We start from the raw sequence: 16076 nt of genomic DNA, 5'->3' as shown, positions 1-16076 counted from the left end.
AAATTTATTGCAGTGCCATAAGGGTAAAGACTATATTCTGCTGGATGTGCACTGACCCAGCAGTCATTCCACTGCCATAGCAGACTGCAGTTGCTCTGTTTGCATGCCACTTCCTTTGACAGAGCTGCCATGTGTACTCTTGGTTCCAGGTGGTGTTCTTTCAACTCTTGTCTTCCCTCCTGCCCATGCTGCACTCTCCCTAATGGTTCTTTTAATTTGTTTGTTAAGTAACTTTTAACCTGGAACACTTTCCTCCCGTTCCTCCTGTTTTTCAGGATGTGAACAGCCTGTGGGGTTAGTTCATATTGATGTGCACATCATACACTTTTCCTCGCAAGCCCAGACAAAGAAATGTCCGAGTTTTTATGTGTCTGAAGGAAAAAGTCTGTATAGAGCATCAGGACAAGGTGTTGGGGGGGTAGGAGGTGTGTGTGTGGTTTTTTTATTGTTTTTTATTAAGTTGAATCTTTCTCAAGGTGTGTATTAACATGAATTCAGTAATTCCAGAAGCAAGTGCTCATCATTAGGCAATGATGCTGGAGATGAGCTGACTGATGTCAAAGAGAAAGCCATAGCTGTTGAAGTTAACTCTCCTGCATGTAGCAGGGTGCTAACACTGGTTCAGATATAGCTTTTAACTGCACCAGATTGTTTTTCCTGGAGACTGAACACTTGCTGGTCCAGACTAGAATGCATGTGTGCAGCTTTCAACTCCTTTTCCAGAACTGGTTTTGCTGTTATCACATGGAATACAGAAGGTTAACTGTCCTCTGTTTTCTTAGGATCTTGCTAGATTAAACTTGGAAGTCTTTTAGAGGAAACAGGCCATTGTCCTGATCGTTCAGAGGAGGAGGGAGAGTCATCAAGTTGGGAAATCATGTCCTATTCCTGATTCAGCTGCTGAGAGGGATCAAAAAGATTTAGTGGATTATGTTTGGAAAGATCTGAAAGTAGAGTGGTTTCTTTTCTTTCAGTAGCACTGTGTAAGTGGTTTGTTAGTTTGTTTTAAAGACCAACATGGGATAAAAAACTCAATAAAGCTAGCTGCAGTCTGCAAAGAGCAGTCACTTAACCGATTAACCTCTACAAAATGTGAGCCGGGAAAAGCCTTTAATATGGAAAGTTTTGGCTGATTTGGGTTGTTAGGGTGGGGTCTGGATAAGATGAGACACTTCATTGCTTATCCATGTGATGTATATTGTGAAGGTCCAGTGGGGCCGACGCAGCTCTGAAATGGAAACCAGATCTAGAGAAATAAAGGAGAATTTTTAAAAATACAGTAAGAAATTATAGTATTTTTTTCCTGCACTACTCATCTACACAGTTTCCAAGTTACAGTTCATCTTCAGTCATCACTTAGGCCCTGGCTTAAGCCATCAAATCCTTAGGAACCTCTGTCACACAGCTTGCAGATTACTTTTATGCGGCTTTGTCTGTGCCATCTCTTTGGGGTGGGCTTTTGTTTAAGCTTTCAGTGGTGATAAATGCATGCAGAATCATTCTGGAGAGCCTGTACACAGAGCTGGTACTGATAATATTTCTCCTTTCTTTTCCTTTTACTCAGACCAATGAGTGGAATAAGAATGATGATCGGCTGCTGCAGGCGGTGGAGAATGGAGACCCTGAGAAAGTGGCTTCACTTCTGGGTAAAAAGGGAGCCAGTGCCACCAAACAAGATAGTGAGGGCAAAACTGCGTAAGTTCAACCAAAACCTGTGATTTAACTTATGGCAAACCCCAGCCCTAGGTGCACGTGCCACTTCTGTGAATTAAAAACCAGATACTATCCTGAAAATGAGGGTTTCTTTTTCTTCTGAAGCACAACACATCCTGCAAATCTTGATTTGTAATTCCATGGTTTAAATTGCCATTTCAAAATCATAAACCCATTGAGGTAATTTAAAGGTTAACGAACTACTGGATGGACTGGGACCATTTTAGGACAGGGTACTTTCGAATTTCGCAGAACACTGCAGATTGCACACTCCGAAAGTCATTAATCTTTGTGGATATTTTTTCCTATGGACATTACTTTAATAAGACAGAAATTAAGATAAATTTTCATCCTAATGGGTTTGTCTGAACTGAAATTATGGTGACAGAGTTTTAAAATCCTGCGGATGTTAAGGATTCACAAAGTGTACCTTGTTTTGATTGAAGCATGCTAATGAAAATTTTGTAAACAAGATTCCTTTTGCTGTATATTTCATATGTAGCATTTTCATCTTCTGTTCTTTCTCCTGTTCTCCTGCAAATATTCTGAACTGTGGAAGATAAAAGATTTCACTAAGAAAACTACAGCCAAAATATTGCTGTACTTACACTTTCTTCCCTATGACGCAGAAAGATGATTCGGTGGATAAGTGAGAAATAGGCATCCTGTGACAAGATCAAAACCTTGAGAAAATTCTGTATAGATGTGGGTAAAGGAGGACTTGGAAGGGCACCACAAGGCAGTTTAGTCTTGGGAAGGGCACCACAAAGCAGTTTATACCAAACTCTAACTTCTATTAAATTACCTCTGGGTTACATTTATGGAGTCATACTCTGCTTCTTTATTGGTCTGGTTCAATTTCCTACATCTGCTCTATTTCTGCTCTGAGTAAACTGAGTGATGGATTGACTCATAATGACCTGCAATTTCTTACTGCAGACGTCCAAGTCATCAGTTACGTCAAGCAGGCTTTCTCCTCCATTCTTTAATAGGTTTTTAATTTTTAAAAGTTGCAAACATTTGCTTTTCTTTTGGCCATTGAATCTTCAAAATTACAGCTATATTTAGCATTTCATGTTTTTACAATCAACATAATTTTAGACCTTCCTTCTTAGGGTCGTCTTAAACTGCACACTGGATACAGTATCCAGTGTAACACCTACTTTGCACGTTTCATGTATAAATTAATATTATGGATTTTTCTAGGGAGCCACCCTAGATTGCATTTATCGGTATGTCTTAACTGTAAGAATGTAGCTAGGTATAGGTGCAACGATTTTTCAACTTTACATGCTTACAATAAAAAATTCCCGTTTTCATTCTTTATTTGCAACTACTAAGAAGTCAGTAAGCTGTTACTAATAAAGCAGTTGCAAATACTTCTTTCAATTGCTTGGAACAAATGTGAGTTAGTGCTATAAAGATCTCTGCTGCTTCTTGTTCTGTATGTTCATTTAACTGTCATTTACTTCTAAAATTTTTTCTGTGTCATAGTTTAAGAGGCAGCTTAAGAGAGAAGAAAGAGAAGCAGTGTTGCTGTGATGCAGAAATACGGCATGTCAAGTCTCATTCTGTTTCCAGTGCTTCCACCAAAATTTAGCAGACCTGCTCAGGTTATTTCTGTCTGCATTTTGAAAGATAGAGACTGACAGGTTTGGAAGCAATGACACTAACCTGGAGAGACATAACTACTGAAGGTGGCCCAGAAATTTTCTCCAGTGTATCTTACTAATATTGGGCTATGTCTTGTTTGTGTTTTTATCACTCCAGAGTATTTTTTTGGTGTGAAGCCATCATTTCTGTATAGACTTGTTTCTCCTCCGTTTGTAACGTTGACGCCAGTGCTTCATTCCTGCAGTGTGTCTGGGTGCCTGGCACAGCTGCTCTTGCCTGGCCTCAGAAGCTCTGCTTAGCGGAGTAGACCCTTCTGCAGCCCAGCACTGAGTCTGTTGGTGTGCTGCAAGAGCACGGTGCTGATTTGTTAGCTACCCTATCTGTAACATCAGCAACTCCTCTGCTGGGAAATCATGATCTGCACAGGGCTTTTTGGGACAGCTGTCCACCCTTGTGCTCAGATTTCACAAAATCACAGAATGGTTTGGATTTGAAGAGACCTTAAAGATCATCTCAGCCCACAGGCAGGGGCACCCATGCTTGGCCACATTGCTGAATGCAAGCTAGCCTTGAACACTTCAGGAATGGTTCTTCCACAACCTTTCTGGGCAGCCCTTTCCAGTGCCTCACCTCTTTCACAATCAAGGATTTCTTACTATTACCTCATCAAAATCTACCCTTTTTCAATTTGAAGCCATTCACTTTGCCCTATCTCTATATACCCTTGTAAAAGGTCTCTCTTCAGCTTTCATGTAGGTTTCCTCTTAGGTACTGGAAGATGCTACAATGGATGGTCTCTCCAGAGCCTCATCCCATGAGCCCTGCACATTGAAAGTAAGGCAGTGATTAGTGACAGCTAACATGGCTTCAATAAAGGCAAATAATGCCTGATAAATCTGTTGGCCTTCTGTGTTGAGTCACAGCTGTGGTGCATGAGAGAAGAGCAACATCTGCCTGGACCTTTGGAACACTTGTCACTGTCCTGCACAGCACTCCTGTCTACAGTCTGGAGAGACATGGATTTGTGGGATGGACCAGTGCTCCCTCTCATGAGAGCAGAGTAGAGAGGCAGAATCACCTCTTTTGACCTGCTGCTCGCAGAATTTTTTTGATGCAAAGCAGGATATGATTTCTGGGCTGTGAGCCGACATTGTCGGCTCATGTCCAACCTCTTGTCCCCCAGCATCCCCAAGTCCTTCTTGGCAGGACTGCCTCTTGTTCTCTGCCTAGCCTCTGTTTGTGCTTGGGTTTGCCCTGATCCAGGTGCAGGACCATCACTTGGCCCTGTTGAACCTCGAGGCTCTTGTGGTTTCGCTGGGTACGTTTTAGGAAGTTTTCTGCAGTGCCATGTGGGAAGGGAGCTCTTTGGATGAGTGTTCTATTGATCTCTGTGGGTATATATTGATGCATTTTTTTACTCAGTTAGGATGAAGCTGACTAACCAGAAGAACGTGGTGGATTCAATTATGTAACAGAGTGCATAATGTGATTAAAGACTTTGGAATGTGCTTGAAAGCAAAAAGGAGAAACAATTACACATTGTAGATACAAATACAGGTTTGTTAGCTTTGTCATTGTCTGTACCCTTAAGGTGTGACACATTTCTTTTAAAACTTTTCTTTCTCATTCTTTTAGTTAGCAGCCCTACAAACAAAATTTTCAATACTGTCCAGATTTTTGAGATATAGCATTATAGTGCATTATTTTAAACAGAAGGTAGAGAAGATAATTTTTCATGCTTAGAGAGGTACTTTTAATTTATAATTAGATGGCTTCCTATTATAAAATACTTGAACTGAAAGGAAGAGACCAGAACTGACAATATTCTTTATTTGTCCTGTTGAATACCATATGTATCATCCCACTGAGTCCTGCTATGATGTGCTCCAGCTTTGACTCCATTTTGGACATTACCACCTAAATTTCTTCTTTGTGTCCTCTTTAGTCCCTGTCATTTAGGTCCTTTACTTTGTGACTTGTTGGCATGCAATAAAATGGAGATGCTTAAAATAATGACATCTAGGTACCTCATTAATTTAAGGTATCAGTTTTAAGACAGATATTTCTTAGAGATAATATTTACCAATTTTCACTAGGAGATGTAACTCCTCAGCAGTATCTCTTTTAAAAAAGGTATTTAAAAAATACGTTATCAGAGTAATGAAATTATAGTTTTTTAAGACTCGCTTGACTTTCCACACCATCACCCTGCCTTTGACTAAGTTCTTTCTATAAACAATAAATCACTTTTAAGGCCATGGAGCAAATCCACCTTTGGCATAAGTTGGCACAGTCTCATTGTTGCTCCCACTTACATAGCACAGACTATTGCCAAGCATAGTTGTAATAGAACCTATCTGGAAATCTGACTCTGTCATTGTAGTCTTACTTTGCCAGATAGGTTGGTTGTTTTTTACTTTGGGTCCAGCTTCCTTAAACAACAAAACAGGGCTTTCCAGCTTGGAATTTGATCATTTAAATCCATTTAAACTAACAAAAAATGGCTTTCAAAAAGATCCCTTTTGGGAACTGATAGGATTGGATTCATTCACGTGCTGCACTTTCCACAAGATAAAGTGTTCAAATGGGCTGTTATTTTAAGAAGGTACTGCCATTATTGAGGGGAAGTGGAGGGATGGGGGTAGGGGAATGATTTTGGAAAGGATTTACAGTGTATAAATGGTAGCACTTCCTTATCCTGAAGTTATTTTGTCAGTGTGCCAGTCCATTACTGCCATGTTTGCATGTTTCTGCAAGGTACTAAACTAGAATTAAATGCTTTTGGCTATTAAGTGAAACAATAGATCTCTGTACATTTTTTTGTACTGCAGTTGAATCAGCTGTTGCTTAATAAAATTACTCTAACAATAGTACAAAAAAGCTTTAGAAACCTCTGCAAATTTATTCTTTAAGGACTCCTTCACAAAACTACTGCCAATAGCAGTTAATAGAAAAGATATTTTTTCATTTGAAAGAGACTGTTCATGCCTTGAAGGCTGAACTAAAAATAAATTTAAGAGCATATTCCAACTGCAAATGCTTGATATTTCTTATGTACATAGTATTCATTTTTGTTTTCTTCCTTTTGGCTCTTACTGTATAAGGAGGTGGGGGTGAGTGACATTCAAAAACAAGATAAAGTTTTAATTACCTTTGAGAGGGAATGTTTCCTTGTATGTAATAAATTTATCTTAAAAATTGGAAGAATACATAGAATGATAGAATAATCTGGATTGTGTGGGACCCGCAGGGATCATCAAAGTCCAAGTCCTGGCCCTGCACCAGACATCCCAAAACCATGTGCACATGTCTCACATCGTGTTCCTGAGAGCACTGTCCAAACATTTTGAGCTCTGTCAGTCTGGTGCTGTGACCACTGCCTGGGGAGCCTGTTCCAGTGGCCAACAACCCTTGGGTGGAAACACTTTTGCCTGATATCCAAATTAAACCTCCCCTAACTCAGCTTCAAGCCATTCCCTCAGATCCTGTCAGTAGTCACCACAGAGAAGAGATCAGTGTCTGCCCCTTTACTTCCACTTGTGAAGAAGTTGTGACTGCAATGAGGGGTCCCCTCAGTCTCAGCCACTCCTCACAGGGCTTCTCCTCCTGACCCTTCACCATCCTCACTGCCCTCCTTTGGACACTCTCTGATGGTTTAATGCCTTTCTTACACTGTGGCACCCAGAGCTGCCCCCAGCACTGGAGGTGAGGCTGCCCCAGAGCAGAGCAGAGCAGGACAATCCCCTCCCTTGCCCGGCTGGTGATGCTGTGCCTGATGCCCCCAGGACAGGGCTGGCCCTGCTGGCTGCCAGGGCACTGCTGGCTCGTGTTCACCTTGCCAGGGACCCAGAGCCCCAGGGCCCTTTCCATGGCACTGCTCTCCAGCACCTCCTTCCCCAGTCTGATAAACACAACCAGAGTTGCTCTGGCCCAGGTTTAGAATCCCACACTTCTCCTTTTTAAGCTTAATATGGTTGGTGATTGCCCAGCCCTGTGATTTGTCATTGTCTGTTTGCAGGGCTGCTCTGCCTTTCAGGGAGTCAACAGCTCATCCCAATCATCCCCATACGTACTTAGTATCCCTTTAAGTCTTGTGTCCAAGTAATTTAGGAAGGTATTGAAGAACAAAACGCTAAGAATGGAGCCCAGTAATGACAGGTCACCGGTGTGATGTCACCCCAGTCACTGTTGTGTCCCACCCATGAGCCAGCTGCTCACCCATCACATGATGTGTTTGTCCAGCTGTGAGCCCAGAAAGATCCTGTGAGACACAGTATCAAAAGCTTTGCTGAAATGCAAAAAAAATATCCACTGGTTTCCCTTGATCAATTAGGTGGGTTACCTTGTCATGAGAGGAAGTTAGGTTTGACGAGCAGGACTTTCCCCACATGAAGCCATGCTGGCTGTGATCGGTGGATGCATTGTCCTCCAGGTGTTTTTCAGTACCTCCCAGAAGCATCTTCTCCATGAACTGAATCTGACAGGCTTGGTTTCTAGGGCCCTTTTTGAAAGCTTTTGAAAGACAACATTGGCCAGCTTCCAGTCAGCTGGAACCTCTCCAGATTCTCAGGACTGTTCAAAGGTCTTCAAGAGAGACCTTGTGGTGATATCAGCCATCTCTTTGCATATTCTCAAATGAATCCCATCAGACCCCATAGATTTATAGAGATCCAGCTGGAGCAGCTGATCCCACACAGGTTTATGGTCAACTGAGCATTTATCATTCTTGCAGCTATGGTCCTTCAGCTTGGGCCACTGGGACCTTCTTAGCCTGTTGTCAGTGTTGAAGACAAGCCTATCATGTCTCTATCTTATCCATGTCTATGTTTGCAAGATGTCCATCTTCATCCTGTAACAGGCTGATCTTTTTTCTGCCCTGTCTTTTTGCCATTAATGTATTTAAAAATTACTCTTTCTGTTGTCTTGTATGGTACTGGGCAGCTTCAACTCCAGTTGAGCTTTGGCCATGTGAATTTTTTCCCTACAGTGGCAGCAGCATCTCTATATTCTTCTCATAGCACCTGACCTACACCATAAAGTGGATATAAACCTTTTTGCACCTTTTTTCCCAGACAAGATCACTGCTTAGCCAAGCCGGCTTTCTGCCTTGTCTCTTGACTTCCAACGCTTAGGAAATACCGGCTCTTGTGCCCTTAGGAGGTAACTTAGAAAGTGATCAGCACTGATGGGGGGGTGCATTTGAAAGCATTGTCTAAGGGGGCCCTACTCACTAGCTCCCTGAGCAGCCTGAAGTCTGCTCTCCCCTTTTCAAGGCTGAAGGTTTGCTGGCATTTCTCCTCCTGTCAGCAGATTCTAAACTTGATCACGTTGTGGGCCAAGACAGCCACCAGTGTCCTCACTCACAGGACACATTCTCTGTTAACAAGCCACAAACTACCCTTTAATAAATAGCCAGCACCATAAGCCAGGGCATAAATCCAGTGGAGACTGGACACTGGCAGTGTACAGTCAAGGCCTGACTGACGTCACACCATCTCTGGGTGCTGCTGTATCCAACATACTGGCACTTCAGTATAAGCTGGAGTCCAAGGCACTGAAATGTTAGTGTCCCCATTGCCAATGCATCTTTTTCCATTGCACTGGCAGCAGAGTGCAGGTCACAGTTTGCTTTCACCTGGAGAAGCATCCAGTACATGTGGAACCAGCTGTGCTGGGCTGGAAGCACAGTCCCACCATCTCTCATGGATCCAGGCTGCACTAGAAAAAGGACAAGGCTCCAGAACACTGATTATATGGATTGATGGCATCATCATATGGGCAAACACAGCAAGGAAGCTTTTTTGAATGGGAGAAGATTATTTAGGTTCTCCTGAATGCTGGTTTTTCCATAAAGCTAAGTAAGGTCAAAAGACCTGCTCACAAAATCCTGTTTTAGGAGTAAAGAGGGAGGATAGAAGTTGTCAGATTCCGGTGGATGTGGCCAGCAAAATAGCAGCTGTGTCCCTGCCAACCAGGTAGAAGGAAGCACAGGCTTTCCTAGGCACGGTGGGCTTTGGAAAATGTGTATTCCAGAGCACAGTCCAATTGGCAGCCCTCTCTATCGAGTGACATGGAAGGTGAATGGGGCCCTGAACAACAAGAAGCTTTTGAACAAATTAAGCAGGAGATTTCCCATGCAGGAACCCTCAGGCCAGTCAGAATGGGGCAGGATGTGAGGAATGTGCTGTACAGAGCAGCCTGGGAGAATGGTCCTTCTGGAGTCTGTGGCAGAAAGGACCTGGAGAGACTTGAGGATGACCTCTTGGGTTCTGGCATCTGAGATATAGAGGATTTGAGGCCAGCTACATCCCAACTGAGAAAGAAATTCTGGCAGTTTATGAAGGGGTTTGAGCTGCTTCAGAAGTGATGAGCACTGAAGCACAGGTTGCAGAGCTGAAGGCCATCCTGCTGGCTTTACATATCGCTGAATGTGAGAAATGGACAGTGCTCTACCTCTGCACTGTCTTGCTGTCTTGTGGGTGTTGGCAAATGCTCTGTGGTTGTGTCTGGACCAACAGAAAAGGACCAGTGCAGAGGGAAACCCATCTGGGCTGCTGAACTGTGACAAGACATCACTGCCCAGGTAGATAAGTCGGCTGTAAAAGTGCATTATGTAGATGCATGCAAATGCAAGAGTCAGGCTACTGAAGAGCTGAACATCGATTTGATGTCTGAGAAAAAAAGAAAAAATTATAATGGTATTTAATTTCTGATGGTCCAGATGGTCACAATAATGTCTAGGTTTCTGAACATGGACAAAGTAAGAAAGACAGGGATCTCAACCTTTGTTTTATCTGTGGCCAACAGATGGCTTAAATCTGGTTCTTATTCCAAAATTTCTTGTGAAGTTTGTTTCCATGGGAGATCTGGGTGTAAAAGCTTTTGTCACTCTAAATCTTTTCTGAAGTTTGTTTTAGGTTCAAATAGTGATTGTTCATTTTTTGTCCCCTCCCCTGCCCTGCAGCATTGTTAGGGATATAATTTAATTAAGATGTTGATATTAAGTTTCCTGAAAAATTGCTTTCCACTTTAGACAAATGCTCAGAAATGCTAATGAAACTCTAGGCCATGATTGGATGAATGTGTCCACTGCCAGGATACTAAATTGTGCTAATTAACTTTCTATTATGTTCAGTATGCACTGATTATTAATGTATGGTAAGAGGGAATGCTTTTATCTCCATGACAGAGGAGCAATACTTTACTTTGATTTTATAATTTGGCAATACATGAAAAAATCCACACTGCCTACAAACATCACTGTATTGACAATCATGCAAGCTTTTAAATGAGATCCATGCAGTGGAATTCATGATACTGGTTTGCTCCTGGCTCTTGACTTAGACTGTGTACACCGTTTCTGATGGTTTTGACCCCTCACTTGACACTTCCAACTAGAGTTGGGAAATTTGTGATCCAGTTTTTAGTTCTTGCCTCCATTTCTGACAGGATTTGAAATCAACAGCATTCAGGCTCTACTATACACATTTTTGGAGCAATTTTTATAAGACATTTTAGCATTTTTATACCTTCATGTTATTAAGGGAAAAAAAAGAGAAGAGACCATCTTCTGAAGAGGCAGAAATTAATCATCTTTAGTTGAACTTCTGTTACAAAGATCCTAAACTTTTTACTTCATCTCTAGTGATTTCCTATGTTGTAAATCAAACAAATTCCATGTATTTAAAGAACAAACTCCCTATTCCATATAAAGGTCTCTGAGCATTGAGAAGCATCCCAATGGGTTTTGCGTCTTACATTTATGGGGCTTCATGCAGATGATATCTAAAATTCAAAAATGAAACAATCAGACTGCAATTTCTCATAGGAGCCAGCTTGTGTCTTCTGCTCTGTATTTGTTTTTCACACAGCTGATGGCTATTCTTAAGAACTTTTGTATTTTGTTGTCTTTTAGTGGGGTTGTCAGCTCAGGGGGAAGCAAATCCTCTTCTGAAGGGCCCTTGAACTCATGTTTGGGTAGCTTGTGAGCCTCATGCCCACAGGCAGGATCAGCCAAACCTGTAATGCAGCATCAGGCGCTGGAATTCCCTGTTAACACAGCTCCATTTGCAGAGTTGCCAAATACCCAGGTTTTGCCAGACCTGGCCAGCTTTCAACAAGTTTGTCAGTTGCTTGGATCAGAGCACAGTCTGGATGATTGGGAGGTTTTTTATGCCTGGGTTGAAACAGCTGCAGTTTGGCTCATGTGGAGGCAAAACCCAGCACCCCACTTTCCCGTGGGGAATGCTGTGGCTGCTCCCTGCACTTGTCCCATCTGAGCTGGCAGGAGGTCCACGAGGGAAGCGTGCCTCTCATGGGTTGGGCCAGAATCAGCCTCTTCAAGGCTGGAAGGGACAGGGTTAAGGCTGCAGTTGTTTTTCAGATTTATATCTACATAATGGGCTGCAGTTGTTTTACATGTTTTTCAAAGACTTATGCAACCAAATGAGCTGTATGTGTAGATTTTAATTATACCCACTGGCTGTTACTGGCTTAAAAATGTGCTCTAATCTAGGAAGGGGAAGAGATGGCCAAAACAGAGCAATGTGCAAATGTTGAATTTATTTAAGATTTTTTTAAACTTCAAACTGAGGTCTCAGGTAATAGATTTTGCTGGTGGCTGCTTATTTACTGAACATACGGTTCACTCTGTTTTCTGCGACCTTCTTTACAGGTGCATTCTGTGTTAGGAAGCTGCTGAAAAGTAGCTGAAAAAATCAGAAAAGCTCTGAAATTGCATGTGCCTGTGGTCCAGCTCCTAGTCCTCTTCCAAAATATGGAACCTTAAGTAGTATAGTTATTCTGAAGTACAAAATAAAAATTATATTACCATAATAATCCAAAGAGTTTCTTTAAAAATATATATTAAATGGTCATATCAACTAGTGGTCTTTGAAGAATGTGTTACAAGTAGATTTATTACTATGAATACTTATTCTTGCACTTGGTTTGCAATTATCTCTTGAAGTAAGAGAAGTTCACTTTGTACAGCTTTATAGAAACATAAAGTAAATCCAAACAATTGCTTCAAATCTGAGGAGATGGGAATTATTATGAGCATGAAAAGTACAGAAACATCAAGGACAACATGTACTGAGCTGTCCCTCGTCAATATCCCTCAGGTTCGTAAGGTTATTTCTGCTCATTGGTTCTTGGGGGACTAGGTGCAGTTCTTAAGTCTTGCTTAAAGTCTTTCATACTACAAAAATATTTGGTTTAGATTAACCTTTACTCAATTGCTCTCATCCTTTCAAGTTTTTCCTGGCCTCTTGTTATGCCAACTTATATGGTTATGGTTCAGGATGACGTTGCTCTAATGTTCATGGCTTTCCATATACTAAGGTGATTATTAGCAATTGCTGACCCACAGGCAATATGCAAGTGAGTTGTGTTGGAAGATGTAGTCATTGCTCTCATTTTTGGGCTTAATTTATACTTTGAACTCTGCTGGGCCTTGAAAGGCTGAAGATGGCTAGCTGGTTTTACCCAGCTTCAGGAAAAAAGTCGTCTTTACCTGGGCACATCCTCAGGGATTTCACCCTGTGCTAAAAAGATGATGTGCCAGAGGGCATATAAATTTAGAAGGTAACTGAGCACCCGTTTGGGATTTATACATGGGATGTGGTCTTAAAGAAACTGTTGGAAGTAATCTTCCCTACTTGTCTGCCTTCCCTATGCCTCAGTACTTGGCTTTGGAGGCTCAGGCCACACTGCACAGATTTCTGGATTCTTTAGGCCTTTTGAGACTTTGTCTTGTGTCATACTTTGTTAAGTTTTCTACCCTACAACTCCAAAAATGAAAAAAGTATGTCTAAATTTCAGACTTTCGGTCAACACCTAGGAATGCCCTGAAGCTTCTGCTTGCAGAATCTCTGTTGCATTTTGCTGATATTAGTTCCTGAGGAATTTCAAAATAGGCACTGTGCAATAAACTTTATGTGATAAATCTAAATTGTGAGCACTTGTGTTTACAATTAATGGTACATGGAGGGAAAGTCCATACATCTCAGACTTGATGTGGAAGTTTGTGTTAATGTGGTAATAGAGTTTGCCAAAGAAAGCTGTATGGGAAAATGGAACTGCTGGAGCACAACCTGAGAATGAAAAGTATAAAGCTGCTGGGGATCCCAGAAATCTCTCTGAAGAGCAGCTGTGTGGATGTTTTGCTGAGTTTGGAGGCTAAAATCTGTAGCTTTCCAGCTCCTGTGATGCATGATGCAATTGCTTCTTTTCTGTAAGAAAACAGCCATTAAAGAGGCTTGCCTTTTATTAATATCCTGTTTGAGGTGAGTATGATCGAAACAAGACTTTTCAAGCTATAATGCAAAGCTGGAAACTTTATATGAAAACTGTATTTGTTTTGGTTTCTGTGGTGGGTGGGGTTTTTTGGGGTTGTTTTTTTGTTTGTTTGTTTTTGTTTTTGTTGTTTTTTGAAAGCTATCCCGGAATATGTGTTAACTCAGAAGGGGCATGCAGATTTTTTATCAGACAGTTCTGTGTGTGTTGGGGCAGGGCTGATGCCATCTCATGTTAAAATAGGAGGACACAGGCTGTGTGCAGCACTTCACTTTACTATGGCTGGTGCTAAAGGGGAGAGAGGGGAAAATAATCTCACACAGGTCCTGGTAAATGCATACCTGCCTCTGTCAAGTTCAAATCTAGCACTGCACTCTAGAATTGTTTGCAGCAACTCATTGGTTGAATATTTTAAAACTCTAAAAACATCATTTTCCCAGCTTGTACTGGTACCAGCTTTGATTTGAAAACAAAATGTATTTCTTCTCTTTCTGCTAAGAGAATTTTTGATCTCTTTTGGCTGCATGTATGCAAGTGACAGGATAATGATATGGAATGCCACATTGAAAAGCCACAGTTTTATAGTTGCTCTTGTGAGAAGGCAAAATGGGTGCAGTGTGAAGCTGTAATTTTTATTTGTTTAATAAAAGTAATAAAAAACTCTAAAGAACTGGTAAGTATTGATAGTGATTACCTGTAGATATCTGATTTTCTGTTAAGACAGTCTGATCTGCCAAACATCAGTATGGCTCCTCCATAACAAAATGACTGGTTCTCTCTACAACATACATTATCTCAAATGAATGACAGTATCTTGGTAATACAGTCAGGAAAAGATGAAGATCCTTTTGACTTTCCTAGCAAAACATTCATGGTTAAATTTTAGGTTTAAGGTGAAATTCTACATGCCTTATTTTTCACAGGCAGGTTGCATCTGTGCTGTGTGACGAAACAGTGGAAGGCAGCTTTGGTTTTCAACTGGTTTTGTTTCCTGTGCCATCTCACCAGCCATGCAGTTACCTACCTGCCTGTTCTGGTGCAAGGAGGAAGCAGAACCCAGTGAGGGTTTGCAGAGGAAGGCAGAAGACACCTCCAGTTTCAGGACTGTTCTGGGGCTTTCCCAATCTTTTAATCTGAGGGTGGTATTTTTTCTATTATTAGGTTCAGGGTGTGTTGAAAAGGGCTTGCTTTCAAAATTGTTTTAATGCTGATAAAATCTCAAGCCTTTCACAGATCAGTAAACTGTATTCTTTTACAGTGACTGGTCATAGTGCTACTTGTAAGAGGAGACCACACTGGACTTCCTCCTGTCACCAGGTATTTTCTTCATGCAGGATGCGCTGCTCTAGTGGTGACTCATGGCCCTTTGTCCTTCAGGTCAGGTCTCTGGAACTTTGGTGCTTCTGCCACTCAGCCTGTGGTGGAAAGTGATCAAAAGCCAGATATCATCTACTGTGTTTATTTTAGCTGTTGTTACTGAAGGAGGAGTTGAGGCCTTGAGGGATAGCTCTGTAAGCTAAATGCTGCTTCTAAAAGATGTAAAAGCTCCAGTTAGTTCAGAAAGTCAGTCAGGTTATCAGTAAGTCACTTTGTGGCTGAGAGAGCTGGTGAATTACTTGCCTGTCTGATCTGGTAGTAGCAAAACTTAAATGTCTTCAATTTCTATTTTTTTTCTTTTATTTAATCAGCAATATAAGGTCTCTAGGCAGCTCTGTATCTTTATCATTCTTATTTGTTTGTGTGAATGTATTGGTTGGTGGGGAAACCATAAATCTTCAGATTGTTGGAAAGCAAGTTAGACTTTTAAAAAGTCAACAAAGGGTTGACATCCATTAGAAAATGAAGAAGAATGAACTGCCTTGGGGAGGGATGTTTTTACTCAAAATAAACCTTGACAATGAGTGTATATGAGTTCATAGTGTTTTTCAAACATTCTTGCACTTAAAATATTTTCAGAGCACTCAGATTGAAATTATGGAGAACAATAGTATTATATGCTTGCATATAAGTTTGACTGGGTTCTATGTTTGTCATAATAGGAAATAGCAAATACAATATTCACTTAGCATCCATAATTCAGCCATATTCTTTATTGACTTTGGATTTTGGTAAGTAGTGTGTTGAACTACTTTCAGGCCAAGGAGGAAAATCTGTGTTACAGAGAATGCTAAGTCTGCCCAGAAAAAACTCTGGACCATGACCTTGCCAAACAGAGGTTGAATCTTCTGGTTGGGTATAATTCTTCTGCTTTTTTTCCTCTGTTTTTCTTTTCACAAATGAAAATTCCCTTGTTAGATGGTTAGTGTGTTAAATTAAGTCTTGATATTTATTTTTTTCTGCTTTTATCATGTTCCTCTTTACTTTTGTGGCACTTCCCCTAGATATATGGACCACCCAGTTGTTTTAAGCCAGCTGTCAAAATACCATTCTGTAAGAGGATTTGCAGGAAGTAG

General features: G+C 41.2%; 1 protein-coding gene across 4 annotated transcripts in view; it reads left to right on the top strand.

Moving 5' to 3' along the window:
- The window catches only part of RAI14 (retinoic acid induced 14), an 87185-nt gene that overhangs the window by 46172 nt on the left and 24937 nt on the right, over positions 1-16076 (top strand). For all 4 annotated transcript variants that reach the window (XM_056513325.1, XM_056513323.1, XM_056513324.1 and 1 more), the window contains one exon: positions 1565-1695. In XM_056513325.1, coding sequence (XP_056369300.1) covers positions 1565-1695 — 131 coding nt within the window. The remainder of the gene's footprint in view (positions 1-1564; positions 1696-16076) is intronic.

This window comes from Oenanthe melanoleuca, chromosome Z, assembly GCF_029582105.1.
Source record: "Oenanthe melanoleuca isolate GR-GAL-2019-014 chromosome Z, OMel1.0, whole genome shotgun sequence".
Lineage (NCBI taxonomy): Eukaryota > Metazoa > Chordata > Aves > Passeriformes > Muscicapidae > Oenanthe > Oenanthe melanoleuca.
The sequence above is the reverse complement of the archived record's forward strand: the minus strand, read 5'-3'. Positions and strand labels throughout refer to the sequence as shown.